General features: G+C 37.8%; 3 protein-coding genes across 4 annotated transcripts; all 3 read left to right on the top strand.

The window, feature by feature from the left end:
• The first annotated feature begins 13 nt into the window (after window positions 1–13).
• Window positions 14–1,293, top strand: LOC122324497 (dual specificity protein phosphatase 14). Its single transcript, XM_043218948.1, has 2 exons — window positions 14–87; window positions 677–1,293. Exon 2 carries the CDS (start codon window positions 679–681, stop codon window positions 1,186–1,188), a length of 510 nt encoding a protein of 169 aa, XP_043074883.1. The 5' UTR covers window positions 14–87; window positions 677–678; the 3' UTR covers window positions 1,189–1,293.
• Window positions 1,294–1,436: 143 nt separating this feature from the next.
• LOC122324480 (NACHT, LRR and PYD domains-containing protein 1 homolog) lies at window positions 1,437–9,656 on the top strand. The gene is made up of 14 exons (XM_043218915.1): window positions 1,437–2,719; window positions 2,798–3,016; window positions 3,220–3,279; window positions 3,974–4,222; window positions 4,299–4,340; window positions 4,738–6,463; window positions 7,323–7,406; window positions 7,675–7,842; window positions 7,970–8,038; window positions 8,178–8,324; window positions 8,416–8,574; window positions 8,787–8,909; window positions 9,227–9,346; window positions 9,452–9,656. Exons 3-14 carry the CDS (start codon window positions 3,261–3,263, stop codon window positions 9,480–9,482), a joined length of 2,937 nt encoding a protein of 978 aa, XP_043074850.1. The 5' UTR covers window positions 1,437–2,719; window positions 2,798–3,016; window positions 3,220–3,260; the 3' UTR covers window positions 9,483–9,656.
• Window positions 9,657–10,337: 681 nt separating this feature from the next.
• nlrp3l (NACHT, LRR and PYD domains-containing protein 3-like) lies at window positions 10,338–16,241 on the top strand. 2 transcript variants are annotated; one of them, XM_043218932.1, is made up of 10 exons: window positions 10,338–10,978; window positions 11,171–11,296; window positions 11,548–11,586; window positions 11,734–13,441; window positions 13,652–13,735; window positions 13,856–13,921; window positions 14,383–14,652; window positions 14,923–15,009; window positions 15,360–15,437; window positions 15,630–16,241. In XM_043218932.1, exons 1-10 carry the CDS (start codon window positions 10,963–10,965, stop codon window positions 15,640–15,642), a joined length of 2,487 nt encoding a protein of 828 aa, XP_043074867.1. In that variant the 5' UTR covers window positions 10,338–10,962; the 3' UTR covers window positions 15,643–16,241. The 2 variants fall into 2 exon arrangements, with proteins under 2 accessions (XP_043074867.1, XP_043074859.1); XM_043218924.1 differs by having other exon boundaries at window positions 15,318–15,437.
• Window positions 16,242–18,670: the final 2,429 nt, after the last annotated feature.

Below are 18,670 nucleotides of genomic sequence, written 5' to 3'. Positions count from 1 at the left end.
TCCACTGGGGGTTCCCGTTTTGTTCAGTTTACCGAGCGTGATGCACGTTCTGTACGGATTACTCTATGGGTGACGTCTAAATCTTTGGTAAGGTTTCTATATTTCTCAATTCTCAGGTGTCTTAGGGCTAAACTACGGTTTGCATGGTTAAGATCAACTGCTGTCAGTTATGGTACATCAGTCTATTTATGCAATTCTGTTACTCGCTAGAGCTGTTTATGTAGCATACAGCAGTGTCCTGAAATGCAATACTAAGCCGGTGTCCCAATGTGTTGGGAGTTTTCAAGTCTTGATGTCAAGATTTCTTCCAGTGTTTTTTTTGTCCATTCTTTTAAATATGACCTATTATCAAGTGTAAACAAAATACCTAAATTCAGCATCTTTTTATCAGTATCCTGAGTGCACAGGTAAACTTTGACCCTAAAAATGCATTTAGTATAATCTTTTTTTTCTTTCAACATCTCTTAGCACCCCCTTGTTGCCCTGAGTTTGAAAATCCCTTGTTCTTGCTAAAACACTTTTCCAATTATTGTAAAAATCACATGCATGCTTATGAGCTCGCATTAAGCTTGAATATTTGTAAAACTGATGATATAATGATATGCCTTCTCATGAGAAATATACTTACATGTATTTAAGATTAGTTTAATGTATCATTTGTCCCTTGCGCTCGCAGAGATGATCTCTCAGATCACCCCGGGTCTGTACCTGAGTGGAGTGGAGGCTGTGAATCAGTCAGCGTTGGAGCACAGGGGCATCACTTTGCTGGTGAACGCCTGCTCTGAATACCCCTGTCCGGAGTATGCGGGGGTGAAGTGCGTCTGGGTGCCGGTGGAGGACCGTCCTCACGCCTCTCTGGAGCATTACTTCGACAGCGTGGCCGAGCAGATCCAGCAGAACCGCTCTGGAAGCTCTCTGGTGTTCTGCTCGGCCGGGAGAAGCAGGTCTCCGTCTCTTATCATGGCGTATCTCGTGCGGTTTGAGGGACTCTCGCTGCTTCAGGCTCATCGGCGGGTGCTGGCAGCGCGGCCTTTCATCCGGCCAAACGCAGGCTTCTGGAGACAACTGCTTCAGTATGAGAGGAAACTGACCCACAGCAACAGTATCAGGATGGTGGCCACCTCACAGGGCGTCCTGCCTGAGGCCATTCAGCTCACACAGGAGCCGTCATACTGCCTAGATGTATAACTCTGGACATCTGGAGATATTTTATTGTGTGTGTCTTGATAATGTATAAGGACTCAAATCATAACACTACCATGTATTGTGTTTTTTTTAACATGGTTAATGTTACTACTGTGGTATTCCATGAACTATCACGAGTTATATTCATACTGTAATCGGTAACTCCTTATCTCCCAGTAATCTGGAATAGTAAGATTAATTTTAAATCCCTAATTTATTGATCATAGCTTATTATTTTTAAGCTTTGGAAGCTAAGGAAAATCATTACAGTTTTCACAGCCCAAAAATATGTAAACGCCAAACCGAACGTGGACAGAATTATTCTAAAAGTTAGACTAAAACAACAAAAAGTCGTAAAAATATGAAGTATTAATCAGAGGGCAGAAGTTATGTAGATGATTGTGTCCAACAAAGATTAAGATTATTCTGATCATTTACAGGGTTTAGAAGTTCAAGTATCAAATATGGGTTAATATGGGGAACATAAAATAAGGGCTATACCTAGCTAGTGTTATTACAATTAAAAACAGCTTTCTTCAACAATTGCTTGAACTTCATTTAAAGAAGGAGCATTAGTTTATCTTTGTTTCATTCCCAGAGTTAACTTAAGACAGCTCTGGTCACAAAACTAATGAGATGTCATGCAGCAAGACTCCATGAAGAGCGTAAGTACTGTTAATATAGTAAAAGAAGATAAAATCATATGCAACGTAGCCTGTTCAAGTTCCTGTGCAAGTTCCTCTTTAAGAGAAGAATCTGTCCGGAGACAGTTATATGCATCTCAAGCTTTCAGGAGTTCTTCAGTGCTTTGTACTATGTCCTTCTGGATGAAGAAGAGTCCCAGAAGAAAAGGGGAAAACTATTATCCAAGGATTCAGACTTTGATAAAATTCTATATAATTTATATCCTCCACGTTATGCAGCTGTGGTGCAGTTTGCTTTCGGTCTGTTGAATTAGGATGTGAGATGCACACTAAGGAAATGTTTTTCATGACTTATTTTAAAGGATGCTGCTGTGTCAAACGGCACCGTCAGCTTAAGTTCCCACTGAATTCCATTTTATAGACAAAAACACATACAAGATGGGGATTGAAACTATTTCGTTACACACATGTATGCACAATCTAAAATTCTGGAAATGTTGGGAATCTAATGTGAGATAGATTAGAATTAAATCCTTAGTTTTATGATCAAACTTCTGTTTTTGTAATCATGGTAGGCAAAGTAGGCTATATAATATAATACAAAAACAATTGAGTTGGATATCGCAAAAATTAACATGATACATGATTTGTCTCAAAAAAAAAGATTATGGAAGATAATATGAAATATTATCTAGGCTTACTTATTATCTAAGGTAACTTACTTTATTTCACTGACGCAGACAGTGCTTTCACCTTTCTGCTGCGTCACTCTTTGTTTTGTCTGAGCATGCGCACTGAGACGGCCTTTCTAACATTGTGTTTTTACTTTATTTTGCTTAAAAAATATGAACTAAGGGCAAAACACTTGTTTTAGCTTGAACAAGACTGGGGTAAGTTTGAGCTGGATCAGAGTATAAACGATGACATGCAACTTAATCCAACTAAATCAATATTTCACGTCTGTTTAGGCAATAAAACTGACCAGCTCGCTCGTGCGACGCTGTTCAAACGAGTCACTATCAGAAAAAATGTCCCGTATGGGAGGGGTGGCGAATTAATATTCATCCGGTTTATGCTGGGTCGGTGGTCCCTTAAGAGTTTGTCGGATCTACAGACGTGTCGATAGTAAGAGATTTAATGTCACCAGCACATTCAAGTTGCTTTAAAACACGTCGCTGAAACACCAGGTGAGATTATATGTGATGTCGCTGTTTTCTGTTAAAGTTCACGCAACTTTCTATTTGTAAAGTTCAGTTTTGTTACTGTGTTGTTTTATTGGGTTTACTGTACTTAAATGCGCACTCAGAAGTAATGTTTCTGCGTGCCATTTGCTTTACCGCTTGACTTTAACCATGCGTCAAAACTTAGTTTTACCGTTGTTTCATTTCAGCTCCCTCCAACTGGACACGCCCCAGGTTTTAAAGAAACACCATGGACCAAGACTCGGAGCGTAAGTGCTGTCACCACAGTAAAGGAGTGGAAAGTCACATGCAATAAGTTTCATTGATAAGGAGATCACTAAGGGGATTGTAATGTAAACTCCCATGGAGGCCCAGCTTTCACTGAACTATGAAATATGATAAGTTCCCCCAAATATTGTAATTATGCCATATTTGGGAGTGATCGAAAAGTTAGAATTGCAGCCCGTTTTGAACAGTTGACCAAACCTGCAAAGTGTTACCAGTAATTGGGGCGAAACCTTATGTGCAGTTTTAGGTTTACGTCTGGAAAATAATAACTCACTTTTACAATTTCTTTATCACACCAATTTATGAATGCCTTTACCTGGAAGGACCAATAATGCAACTAAAAGTCAGGTAGTACCAGTACTATGTTGTTGTTTATTTTACCATTCAAAAAAAAATTGTAGCTCCTCAAAATAGCCCACACATGGGGGTAATAGAATTAGAAAAGACATTTTGATCTACTAAGAGCATTCATCTTTATTTTTGAATTCCGCCCTGTAATTACATCATATATTTATTTGTATATATAATCAGAGTTTTATATCAACAGTCTTCCCACCATTGTCAGTCCTCTGCCAGCACTTCAGCTTCATCCCAGGATATATTGACGAGTTTAGGATTTTTGGTGCCAGGTGGTGTTTTAATATTTCCAACACAATTTTATCATCTCTGCAACAGGTGCTCGGTTTGTGGATGCCCACTGGGCGGAAATTGTCCAGAAAATAAATGTGGTGATGCCGATAGCGGATGAGCTATGGGCAGAAGACTTGATGCATTGGGAGCCATACTGTAAGATCAGAGCAGAACGTACTAACCAGGAGAAAATGAGAGAGCTTTATAAAGTGCTGCACTCTGGTGGAGATAAGGCCAAATCTGACTTTTATTCTCGACTGGAAAAGCATGAGTCACGTCTGTTCAAAGCCTTGGGTAAGAGCACGCACTCATTCTGAACGATATACCACATGCATGTGAAATTGTACTGTTAATATGTTTACGTTTACAGGTAACATTGCACAAACTGCCGAAGCTCTCATAGAAAGCTTAAGTGAGTATATCGTTTTAATTTGGATCTTGTTTACTTAGTTTATTCAATTAAGTTTTATTTGACTCATTTTGACTAGGGTTGGACATATTTAAATAAATAAAAATATGCAAAATGTGTAAATATAATTGACACAAAGATAAAAATGCCATTGCAATTTTGTATGACCACTTTGTGATGCATTACCCTTCTTTTTGGGACTTTACAAATCTAGTCCACAATTTAAAGTCAGTTTTGTTAGGGAAAAGAGATGATGAATCCGGTTTTTATTTTATTTGAATTATTCCTTTAAAGTGAAGATCAAGATGCTTTAATAGCTACATTTTATGCTGTGCAACAGTGCTTACAAGCAGATATGTCCATTTGCCACTAATGAGTTTAACAAATAAATTATGCACAGACAAATATAAGAAGTGGATCCAGAGGGAATATGAATATGTGACCGAGTATAACTCTCTGCCTGGTGAATATGTGCTTCTGTCTGAACGATACACACAACCTCTGATCATCATGAGACACAAGGAAAAGAAAGAACGAGAAGAAGAGATGTGCTCTGTTGGAGAAAGTTTTCAGCAGCTCCTCATCTCCAGGAATAACGCAGACAAAGACAGCTCCATCCTGGGTGCGCTTTTCAGTGTCGATAATAAAGGGATCAGTCCTTGCTCTGTTATTCTGCAAGGAAACTCCGGGAATGGAAAATCCTTCACCGCTCAAAAGATCATGCTGGACTGGGCATCTGGAAACCTTTACAGAGAAGAGTTTGATTGTCTGTTTCACTTAAAATGCAAAGAACTGAACCACATATCTGGAGAGCAAAGCTTGGCAGAGCTTTTAAATCACAACACTAATTTAACATCAGACCAGATCTCACAGATCCTTCAGAGGTCACCAGAGAAAGTTCTCATTGTCATTGATGGATTTGATGAACTCAGGCTTACTTGCAGTGAAACATCAGATATGCCCAAACTCAGCCACGTTTCTGAAAAAGCTCCACCTGAGGCTTCTCTGAAGGCCTTGTTGAGGGGCCACATCTTATCCGAGTCTTTCCTTCTGGTCACCACCAGATCTACAGCTACAAAAACTCTGGCCAGTCAGCTCAAGCACCCTCAGCGTTTCACTGAGATTATCGGTTTCTCCGAGAAGGAGGTGGAGGAGTACTTTCAGAGGTTCTTTCAGAATGAAGAACTCTTCAGAAAAGCTTTTGAGTGTGTAAAGGCGAATGAAACCCTCATCACCGCCTGCTCCATCCCTGTGATCTGCTGGATCGTTTGCACGGTTATGCGAGAGAGGTTCAGTGATGATGCAGATGTGACCAGTGGATTAGAAACCACCACCTCCATCTACGTTGACTTTGTGTCCACTCTTCTGGAGCATCACTGCCAGGGTATAAGTCAGTCTCCTCTGACTCTGCTGATGAGTCTGGGTCAGCTGGCAGAGAGAGGGATGTTGGAAAAGCAAGTGTTGTTTGAAGAGAAAAGGGTGCATGAAACCGTTTCAGACCCTGCTAAAAGTCCGTTCTTGTGCAAGTTCCTGTTTAAGAGAAGAATCCGCCAGGAGACGTTGTTCAGTTTCATGCATCTCAGCTTTCAGGAGTTCTTCACTGCTCTGTACTTCATCTCACTGACTGAAAGAGACTTTCTGGATAAACTAACGAAACGGTTCCACTCTCGAACAGAAAGCTATCTTGATCTATATTTCGATAAAAAGTTTCCATTGAAGTATGGATGCCCTGAACCTCATTTCCTGCCTGTGATTCAGTTTCTCTGTGGCCTCTCCAATAAAGAAGTGAGCAGCTCACTCGAAGAGACGCACAATCTGTCTGTCTCTTCCTTTGTACAGGCACCATTGAAAGAATGGATCCTCCATGTTAGCTCAAGTAGCAATTACAATTTCTTGCCCTTCATTCTACACTGTCTTTATGAGCTTCATGAGAAAGAGTTTGTACAGAAAGCTATGGAAGCTTGGCAGGAGTTAGACATGTCCTGGGATCAGCTGAGAAGGACGGACTGCTGGGCGTTGTTGTACTGTCTGGACTGCTGTCCTCACTTCAGGAATCTGAAGCTCAACTTTGCAGCTGAGGAGCTGAAGATGCTTCAGCCTGTGCTGCACAGGACTGCAGAACTAGAGTGAGTCTCAAATCTAGTGATGCACCAATACAGAACAGTTACTTTTAGATTGCAGTATCTTAATATGCTGGTTGACATTATAAACCAGTCAGGCTAGGTTTGAACATGTTGCATGAAAAACAAAGAAACAAAAATCCATATAGAAGTAATGTACCTCTACTACCCAAAACTTTTAAACTGTTTTCGAGTTTCAGCAGTTAGCGTCGGCTTGTCAAGACTGTAAACTGGGGCAAAAATTTAGGCAAGTGTAGGGTTTTCAGCCTTAATTATGAGAGAGTGATTAGTTTATTAGTGATTAGTGATTAGAATAATTAGTGATTAATTATTCACTGTCATGTCTCATAATAAAAATGTATAATTTTTATTATTAATTATTCACTCTCATGTATGAGTGTTAAAGACCGACACGGAAGAGAAGAAATTGTTGACTAAAATTATTATTTTTGTTTTCTTTGTGCACAAATAGTATTTTCATAGCTTCATAAAATTATGGTTGAACTGCTAATGCCACATGAATTATTTAAATGATGTCCTTAGTACCTTTCTGAGAACATAGTTGTGTTGCTTTCTTTGGAGGATTAGAAGGCTCTCAGATATTATCAGAAATGTCTTCATTTGTTTTCTGAATGTAAACAAAAGTCATTGTTTTTGAATGACATGAGGGTGAGTAATTAATGATGGAATTTTCACTTTTGACTTTTAACAAAAGTCTTATAGAGTAATAATTGTCAGAATTCGTGAACTTTAAAATACAGTCTTAAAAAGAGAGAAAAATGAGCGATTACGAAAGTATATCAGGTGTTTACAGGAATAAAAAAGTTGCTTAATCATTGACTTAAGGTGCTAATTTATTTTTTAGGTTGACAGTGCAAAACTGTTCTGACACATGTGTCACCGATCTGCTCTCAGCTCTTGGAGAAGGAAAACGTCTTCGAGAACTGAGGTAAAGATCTGTAAGCTTTCTGATTAGCACAGAGCTGCTGATCGTATTTGTAACTGACGAATGTTCTTATATAAATAATAATATAAAGGCCAGATTTTTTTTTATCAGCTCTTGTAAACGCGAACCGTCCTCTGGCATTAAAGTTTTACCGTTACTGTCAGGATTTGCTCAAGACATGCAGTGAAGGTGTGCCCCCGAATAAAGCATGTCTTAAAGCAGGTGGTATTTTGATTGCATTAGTAAATCTGACCTTAAATCTCTTTTACAGACTGAACAGCAGCTGTTTGTCAGATGAAAGTGTGCGGCAGATTCTAAATGCCCTTCATAAACAAAAGTACATTGGTGGACTTCAGATGGCAGTGAAGAGCATCTCAGCTGACACTGCCCTCATCCTCACAGACTTCCTGCAGACTAAAGTGAAATGGGAGGAAGTCAGGTATCTCAAGAATATTTTCTTGCATTTGAATAATTTAAACGGCAAATTTCACTCAGATAAGGGTCAAACTCTTTGCTTTTAATTTTAGAGCTTAATATAATGACTGCTAATATGCTCTGGTTGATAGTTTAAGGTCCGATGACGAGGAAAGTCTCTGCTCATCTCTACAGCTCTTCAGCTTTGAAGGGAAGCTTGTGTAAGGATGTTTTCCACACAACATTTTTTATGAATCCCTAATAAATGCAGTTACATGAAGTTACACATTTTTCACTCTGCAGCATCTTTGTAAGGACACTCGATTCAGATATATGAAGAAACGTGTTTCTTGTTGACAGGTTGAAAGTGGTCAAGCAGTGTTCAAGCACACAGAATGAACCATCAGTGTCAGAAATCATTCTTAAATGTCCACATTCAAAGGCATCCAGTATTAATGTCAAGAACCTCTTGCAGGCCTTCCACAGTCTGAACTGTATGACAGAGGAGTATGTTTTTAAAAACCACCTTGACTTTCCCATCATGCTGATTATGTATAGAAATTTTACTCTATTTGTAACTCTTACTCTTTGTCTGTAGAAGTGCAGAGTTTGACAGGCAGGCTAATGCTCTGCTGTCTCAGCTGCCATCTGTGTCTGGTTTGAGCGCGCTAAATCTTTCTGTCCCTGTCCTGACGGAGGCTTGGGCTTCCAGAATCCTCTTCCTCATCGAGTCTTGCCACAGACTGGCTGGGATCAGGTGAGTTATTAACTCTGTATTTGTCCTTTTGGTTTGTGTTAAATTGAATATTTAAATTTAATCTCTGAAATACCTTAAAGAATAATAGTGAAAGTCCATTAAAATTATATTTTTAAACTCTTTTCACATTTTGTATCTTTTTTTTCACATCTCAGTTGGTTTGGTGTACAAATAAGTCAGGCTCATCTCACATTAGCATCTCTGTTTTGTAGTTTTGATGCTGGTTCAAAGGGATCTGACGGTGTTGAGTGGCTCCCTGGTCTTTTAATGGAGGAGGGAATCAAGTTATTGAAGGAATCCACAAAACGGCCCGACTGCACTGTGGTCATTAGAGGGTAGCTTTCCTATGTCTTTGCATGATATATGCTTATTTTTAATGATATGTTAGTTCTAAAGAATCTACAAATGTTATGGACCGCTGTAGATGAGTGCTTGATGAATGTGAAATATTAAAATACTGTATACTTAAATGAAAATATAGGCATTCTCTCTCATGATCTTTTAGAGTCCTGTGCATCCGGCAGCTTTTGTGACTGGACTTGACCAAATATGACAAATACAATCTTTTAATGAAATTTATCATCCATGTCTTTTAAAATAAGAGCGTTTATGGTGTATTAAATGTGCGCTGCTGTTCTGTGTCTGTGTGAAGCTTCAGATGCAGTAAATCCTCTGACCGCTGCACTCGTCTCACCGAGCAGATCAAGGAGCTCAGATGCAACCAGAGAGTGACTATTGAGTTCTATGAAGAGAAATGTAAAGAAGAAATAAAGTGAGTTCTGATTGGTTGATATGGCCTTTATTGTTCTTATTATTATGTAATGTAATTTCAAGTACAACATTGTAATGTTCTCTCATTTTTCCCATTGCTCCCAAGGTCTGAACTTGAACTACCGGATGGTAACTGAGTCTTTTGGTGCAAATGCAAAGACGACATGTAATAAATCACTGGTGGATGTATAACTTAAGTTGTTTTTAAAGGGGTCCTATGTTGCCATTTCAAATTTTTCTTTCTATTTGGAGTGTTACCAGCTGTTAGTGTATAGATAAGTTGCAATGATTAAAGTTTAAACACCCTCTCATTTGTCTACATCACGTAGTGGGTTTATTTTCATAACACTGCCCAAATGTATGCGCAAAGAAAGAAGACAGAACTATTATTCTCGCTATAGCGTTGCTGGCGGCGCCGTGTTCAGGAGACACTTTATTTCATTGTGAAAGTTAAACTACTTTGTTTGTGCTTCCAAAAGAGGACATAACTAAAAATCAGTGGGCAAGCTGTATTCACTACACTGTTCCTGGGGGTGTAATTTCCGTCGGATGCTTGCGATATTCAGCCAATCACAGTGCAGTGGATAGTTGGCCAATCAGAGCTCTCCTCGTTTTTTTAGAAGGATGAGCGTTGTACAAATAAATCTGTTTCGGAAGGCAGGGCTTAGAGCAGAAACAATAATGTACAGTATGTGGAAAATGTGATTGCCCCTAAACCGCAAAACCACACTGCATTACACCAAATAGACAAAATAGTGTTCTTTTTAGCAACATATATTAGTTACTCTTTACTTGACTTTTATTTTGAATTCTGTAAAAAAATAAATAAATCACATTTTATTCAAATCTCACTCTGACATGGGCCTAAATTTATTTGATTCCAGATTTATTAAGGAAAAAGCTTAATTAGAATAATAGTGTTTGTTATTGGTTTTAAACAAACAAACTTTGTCGTGATCACTTTTACTGTATTTTGGTTCTTGAACAAATTTGTTAAAATTTGTCATATATTAAAAAGTGTTATGTTTATTGGTCCCCTCCTGCTGGTATAAAAGGAATAGTTCATGTAGTTTAATTTTGCTAAAAACTCAATTCAGGCTATCCAACATTCACTTAAATTTTGTTTGAACATATTCAGAAATCTTTTTTTTTGTTGTTATTAGAAACTATTCTTATTATTGAGCAGTAAACAAATCAAATAGATTTCAAGACAGAAAAACAATGCATTAAACGGAAAATGTAAATTATCCATGTCTTAAAGCGTTATTTTACCCCCAAATGAAAATTTTTTCGTTCCAAACCCAAGACCTTCGTTTATCTTCAGAACAGGTGTGAGCACAGCCCTAAACCTGCATGAACACGGAAGCAGCTGTTTGTCGTCTAAATATTATTTCAACGCCATTTCGTGCGACGCTCTTTTTTTGATCCCGGAGAAAGTAAGGTAGCCCGGGAAGATGTATGCTAACTAAAACTTATTCTGCATTGGGAAAAAAACGAACACAAACTGCTAATAACTTTCTTTTCCATGTAATATGCAGTATATTTTTGAACGGGACTATATAAAAATATACTTACCGTGTGTGCGCGTGTGATTCTATTCTTGTAGAAAAATAACTCATGGCCAGTTCATACGGTATGTAAGCAATTTCTCTCGTGATATGATTTCATCACTCATGAGCGTAATTTCTGAACTTTTGTTCTGTAAAATAAAGCTCGTGTCATATCTTTCTCTGAGCCTTAGCTCTATACAAAGCTTGTACTACTGCAGTGAATAAGTGCTTTTGTTGATGATATTTCAGAACAGTGTTTTTCCCTGGTCATGTAGGCAGCTTCAGATCTCGCTTTGTGCCAAATGTCAGCGCTGCAGCTCACAGTGGAAGTCACCTTATAGCTCCTGTACTTACTAACAATACAATAACAGGCAATGTCCACATCCTACACAACGCACCTGGTAAGTAAAGTGTGTTGTGCTTCATACATGCTGAAAATATTTTAAATAATGTTTGATTATTTTTGAAAATATTTCTGTTGATTTTGTTTTTACCCCCCTGTATCAAGTCATGCAAAAAGATGTGCATTGAAGGATTAGTAAAAGATATATATAATCTAAAAAAAAGTTATTTTAATGCTATATAGGTCCTATCGTTTAATCTATCATTTATAATGAATTGACATTTAGAGTAAGTGTATACTTTTCTGCAGGTTTCACTTTTGATCGCCCACACTCAGCACAAAGTTTAGGTAGGTTAAAAGATAAGTTTAATATGTGTTGAATATTTTTCCTTAAACTTATTCATTTCTAACAATTAATAAGCAACAATGTAGCAGAATCAGAATTTGTTCTAAAAGGCACTAATCCTCTGAAAATGGGTTATTTTATTTCTGAAGACACAAGATCATTGATTTTCAAACATAAGACACGGATCTGCAGTGACTATCAGTATGTGACCGAATATAACTCACTGCCTGGCGAACAAGTGCTGCTGTCTGAGCGCTTCACACAACCTCTGATTCTTCAGAGACATAGAGATCAACAAGAGAGAGAAGAAGAGCTCCGCTCCAGTGGAGAGAACTTCCAGCAGGTCCTCAACTCCAGGGACAGTAATGGATCTTCCCACCTGAACTCTCTGTTCAACCCAGATAACCATGGGATCAGCCCCAGTGCTGTCATACTGCAGGGAAATTCAGGCAATGGGAAGACCTTAGCTGTACAGAAGATCATGCTGGACTGGGCGTCTGGTGACATCTACAAAGAGCGGTTTGATATTGTGTTCCACTTGAAGTGTAAAGAAATAAATCGCATTTCTGGCAGAAAGAGTTTGGTGGAGATCTTGAGCTACAGCTGCAGTTTAACATCGGATCAGATCTCACAGATACTGCAGCGGTCACCAGAGAAGGTGCTTTTCATCATTGATGGATTTGATGAGCTGAAACTCACACGGGACATTTATTACATGCCACCTCACACTGATGTGATTCAGAAAGCCTCACCTGAGGTCACTCTTTGTGCCCTGCTGAAAGGTCACATCATGCCAGAGTCCTTCTTGCTGGTCACCTCCAGATCAACAGCTACAGACATACTGAGTAAACTGCTCAAAGGACCTCAGCGTTTCTCTGAGATTATGGGCTTCTCTGAGAAGGGGGTGGAGGAGTACTTCCAGAAGTTCTTTCAGGATGAGGAACTTTTCAGAAGGGCTTTCACGTTTGTGAAAACAAATGAAAACCTCTTCACTACCTGCTCCATCCCTGTCATCTGTTGGATCGTCTGCACAACTATCAAGGAACGTTTCAAAATTGGTATGGATGTAACAAGTGGACTGGAAACCACCACCTCCATCTACATTGACTTTGTGTCCACTCTATTGGAGCATCACTGCCAGGGTCAGAGTCAGTCTGTCCCGAGCCTGCTGATAAGTCTGGGTCAGCTGGCAGAGAGAGGGATACTGGAAAAACAAGTCTTGTTGGATGAAAGAACTGTTTATGAAACAATTTCAGATCCTGTTGGCAATCCGTTTCTTTGCAAGTTCCTCTTTAAAAGAAGAATCAGCCAGGAGACGGTGTTCAGTTTTATGCATCTCAGCTTTCAGGAATTTTTCACCGCTCTCTACTATGTCATTCTGGACAAAGAAGAGTCCAAGAGAAAACTTGCACAGCTAATTTCCTTTCAACACAATGAATGGTTAGAGCATCCTCCATGTTGTGCAGCTGTGGTTCAGTTTGCGTTTGGTCTCTTGAATAAGGGTGTACGACACACACTTAGGAAATCGCTGTGTCTGTTTGTTCACCCAAACACACAGGCCCTTCTTAAAGAGTGGATTTTAAAAGAGCTCCAAAGGGATATTTGTTATAATAGAACCCTTTTTATTCTTCACTGTCTCTATGAACTTCATGAAGAGGACTATGTGACAAAAGCTATGAAATCCTGGAATAGGATTAATGCATATTCAGCAATCTTTAGAAGAACAGACTGCTGGGCTCTGTTGTACTGTTCTCAGTTCTGTCAGTGCCTCCAGGAACTGGATCTCTTTGGATGCTATTTAACATCTGAAAAATTAATGATGATTCTGCCTGCACTCCCCAAGTTTAAGAAATTAACGTAAGTGCTTTGTTAAAAAACAAGTCCTACATTGAAAATTAATTCATATTCATACCCTATTTGTAGTCCTGTCTTATTGTGATAGCACCATTTTTTTTCTTGGTAACATAATTCTCTCTGAAATCTGTTTAAATAAGCAATAGTTTTTATGGTTTGTTGTTGAAAGTTTAATTTTATTATTTTAGTAATGTTCTGGATTTGATTTTGAAGTTTGCCTCTAGTGGATCCATCGGTCTCTGATCTTGTTGAGCTGATGTGTGCTCTGACGAGAGGACAGACGCTGAACTCAGAGGAGTAATGTTTTTCATATCACACACTCAGAATACATATAGAGTACACTTTATGTATTTTATGCACATGCTATCATCCTTCAGTTTGCTTTTGTTTTATATACATTTTATCTGTGCTTTGCAGTGTTCATGTCCTTTTACATAATGAGGGTTGTTTTTTTCAACTGTCAATCAACGAAGAGGTATCCAGGTAAAGAAAAACTTAATTGTTTTGTTTTGCTTTTCTGTTTATCAATTGGACTTTTTCTCATTATAACCAGAGAAATGACGCTATATTTAGGATAACCACACCTCCGTTAATCATGATAGCATAATAGTTTTTTTTCTGTACATGTGTCTAGTATTTGTCTGGCAAATTTGGAAATCTCTCGCATTTATCTGGTATGCTTGTTGTCCACAGTCAATCTAATACCTTCAGATTATTTTTACGCTAGATGTAACGAAGCCAAATATGTTACTATTGCTTCTTTCATTACTCATAATATATTAAAACAAATGGCTTCTGCCCAACAGACCATCATTTTTATCATCATGAAGCTCTAAGCAAGGACTTTTGGTTTATAGACACACAACAAACAGGTAGATTGTTATACTGAACATATGTTTCTTTAATTGATTCCCATTCTTCTTTTTTCTTCCTTCTTGATAAAGAATCTGCTTAAAAACTCCATGGTTTGTTGATCATGCAGAACCTTTGGAATCACTCAGTCTCACCTTCCCATGCTCAGACCTCAACAATACCAACTGGACCCAACTTTTTCAGATAATTCACCAAAATGATTCAGATGCATTAATGAATGCCATTCTCCGTTCTTTCTCTAATCTGAAAAAGTTGGAAATAGAAGCAAACTGCCTGGGCCAGAGATGGTGTGTTTGTACTCTTCAAATCATCCAGAACTGCTCCAGTCTGACAGAAGTCAAGTATGATTTTTTTTTAAATCACCTATGTTTGCATAAATGAAGAACTATTATGTAGGTCATATTTTAAAGCATGGTTCACCCAAAAATTTTGTCATCATTTACTCAACATTATGTTGTTCCAATACAGTTGAATTTATTCTGTGGATCACAGATTTATCATATTTCAGCAGATATGTTCTTGCTCCATTTAAATCATTATGGAACTGTTCAAATGAATATATCACTATAATATAAGTTCCTAAAATGTAGATCATTTTTATCCTTAACTAGGGTGAATGCTTGCTTTTTACTGGAGGAGGGAATCAAGATCTTACAGAGGGCACACATAAGACCAGCCTGTGTTATAAGAGTTTATGGGTGCGTATTGGTGTATCATCATATGTTTTTCATCAGTAAATTTACTATTTTTTCTGTGCATTATAATACAGCTTTTAACCTTTAAAACAAAAAAAAACACCATGAAATATATCTACACTATGTAACTTGTGCAGAGTATTTCAAGTTTTCTGAAGTTACATAATAACAAACCCAACTTAGAATAGCCACTTCATTTTTCTCCAACAATTGTTATTATGATGATCATTTTCTATTAAAAACAAATATCAGGTTTGTTAATGACTTGTTAACGACGGTGATGCTATGCTTTGTTCTTTCTGGATATGAAGGTTGGTTTGCCATAAACAGTCTCAAAAATGTACATTGCACAGGGACTGTGAACTTAGTTGCAACCAGAAAGTGATGATTTGTTTGAGTTCTCGGGGCTTTTCTACAGAAAATTTGCGAAAGTAAGTAAAAACTAAGGTTAACAAACAAATGCATTTAACAATGACAACTCTACAGTGATACTAGCCAGAAGCACAAAAGATTTACTTTCTATGATTTATGCAAGATTTCCATTTGAACATTTTATTTTATATTATAAGAGTGTATGATCGCATATATTTATGTCTCATCTCTGGTTTCTCTCCATTTTTAAGGTCCTTGTTTTAAAACGAATGATACGGCATTATTACGAGGAGAAATCTACAAAAGCAGCATCTATACTCAGAGCCGTGGATAGAGATGATAACATAACCCAACTGTATATAAAATGCAGTTAAGTTGTCGCGTTGTAATAATTGTAAATTTATGTAACACTTTTCACAAAGAGTAATGTTTCAAATCAGCTTTACAGAGATTCATAACATTGATGCTTATTTTTTTGGTAGTTTAGAGCTGGGTGATTGAATAGTTAACATTTGACAATACAAACACAACAATGAAGCAGTTGAGTTTTGCTCAGTTTTATGTATTGTGATTATGTGAGTGTACTCTTTGTGTGCAAAAAATATATATACTTGTAATTTGAAGCTGGGTTATTACTTTAATTATTTTGCAATGCAGATGATTCATTTGATAAAAAGCCCTGGGAGAAAGCAGGCTGCATCTACATTCAAATATAGTGTCAATAATAAAGTAGATAAGATTGAGCTGTTTGCATAACTTTCGAGGAATGTCTTACCCAAAAATGAAAACTGACTTTATTTCAAAACTGTATGACTGTTTTTGCTGTGAATCTTTTTTTTTTTTTTTTTTTTTAATAATGTACTGGCCACTCTTGTGCATATAAATTTAATTAATTAAAATTTGAAAAGAACATTGGTCCCCATCTTTAGTCCACATGAACAGCTTTGTGGTACATACAAACGATAACTATGTTATGGCATTTGGTTTAAGACTATGCTTATATCCATCGTGTCCTGTAAGCTTTCATTTGCTGCGGTCATCTTATCAGTATTTTATTTTCCGAGTTGTGTATGTTGAGTTGTGTAGCTCACCGAGTACAACCATTTTACGTCCTCAGAATAATGGCGCCCCCTCCATAATCCAAAATATGTATTAAACCATGTGAATTTTATTAATAACAAACCATTCATGGGTTGTCTTCAACATATTTCAGTAAGGGACATAATTTACCCATTAAAGAGATAATTCACTTTGAAACTAAAATGTTAAGTTTATCCGCTTACCCAAGGACATCTAAGGCGTAGGTGTTTTTCTTCATTAGATTCAATTTTGAGATTTTTAGGTCAAACTGTCTGCCAGTCAAATAATTATCGGTATAAGGAAACTTTCTCTATGAGGAAAAAAAAACATGCACAGAGAAATCCCAATTAAACCACACCCCATTGTAACAACACATTGATGGCCTAAGACACGAAACGAGCAGTTTGTGTGAGAAAACGAACAGTATTTATGTAGTTTTTTTACTTGTACACCACCTTGTCCAAATGATCTGAGGGCGCGCACGCTTCCGCTGAGTGACGTGTGAGCGCTACGGCGCAGTCTGCGCAAGCGCAGATCTCTGAGAAGCGCCGGAAGTTATAGGTAACTGGTTGTTTACACAGAGATTTCGAAAATGCTACCTTTCACTGTGAATATCTAAACATATTTAGAGTTACAGGACATCGCGATGGAAGACTATTTTAATATACCAACAGACAACGCTGAACGATAAGGACGTCACACACCTGCCTTACCAACTGATTGACTACGCCAGAGCACGCGCGCACGCCATGCACCGGAAGCGTGCGCGCCCTCAGATCATTTGGACATGGTGGTGTACAAGAGGTAAAATCTACAAAAATACTGTTCGTTTTCTCATACAAACAGCTCATTTCGTTTATATACCGACCAATATATGACTGACAGACTACAATGGTTTGACTTAAAAATCTCAAAATTGGATCTACACCTTAGCTGCCCTTGGGGTAAGCCGATAAACCTCACATTTTAGTTTCAAAATGAATTATCTCTTTAACTCGAGGGAGGTACCATCAGTCATCAAAAAGAGAGGTAATAAAAATAATTAACAATTTCTGTATTCAAATAATGTGATATACAAGGGTGTTTATTAGAAATATGTATGTACATAATATTTGTCCATATTTCATAATTTACAGATGTTGATCTCTTAATAGTAACAGCATTATGGAAAAAGACAAAAACAGAAAAAAAGGACATTGCAATGTTTCAACGCCTGCCACGGAAATGGCGTCACTATGATGCATTGCACCAATTATCCGAATAATAAGGACTCATAATATTCAAAAGACTGGCTTCCTCGTGCAGGTGTTGACTGAGCAGTAAACTAATTTGTCATTTTATGAAAAATTAAGGATTTATGTCAGTGGGATTAATTAAAATTGTTTTACAGAATTATTTGATAATCTGATCCAGTTTAAAATGGTTGCCTAACCCAGCAAATCAAAGCATGAAGCTGTACTGTATTGTCCTATCTTTAATAGTGTACAGACTTAAGGTCTGTCCTCTTGACAAAACACATCACATATACTCAAACTATTGCTGCCTCAGCTTGGAGGCAGGGCCTCCATTACTATAATACCCTATGCTTTTCCAACCATCATGAAAGGCAGCAAATTACTAGGCTCTCTGTCCATTTGATATAGATGATTTGTCACTTACGTAAAAATCAATTAATGCCACTGTTTCAAAGGGGATCCCACCTTCTGAATGTATGAAAGACAGGAAGTACAATAAAAAAAAAGCCAAAAATGCAACTTTTGTTCAGCTTATATCCAGCGATTTCTGATAGCGCCAAAACAAAGGTTTCGAGGCTGCTAGGCAAAAGGTTAAAGCATGCAAAGAAAATGCAGCTTGTGATCGTCATTGATTACAGTGTATTCTAAAAATAAACCGGGACTTGTTCTGTTGATCAGCATTTGGGGTAGATCATTTGCTGGGTTATAAGAAGGTTACAAGCACCACTGCCACATCAAGACATTGTAATTTGACATGCAGTTTCTTTTAGGAAGGGTACCTTTATCTCTTTCCAATGAGGAGGTGATTGCAATCTGGTGCTTCTCCATTTCCATGCTGTGATTGCCTGATTCCATCAGAGCGAGGGAACACCGTGTTGCTCACCCTTCTTTCCTCCAGTAGAACTTATTTGCATAGTCCAAAGACATAGTTTAACGGTGCATTTCTCACTTACCAAACCACAGCTAGAATACGTTTG

The sequence above is a fragment of the Puntigrus tetrazona genome, chromosome 2 (assembly GCF_018831695.1).
Source record: "Puntigrus tetrazona isolate hp1 chromosome 2, ASM1883169v1, whole genome shotgun sequence".
NCBI classification, from domain to species: Eukaryota; Metazoa; Chordata; class Actinopteri; order Cypriniformes; family Cyprinidae; genus Puntigrus; species Puntigrus tetrazona.
This window is presented reverse-complemented; position numbering and strand designations above follow the sequence as displayed.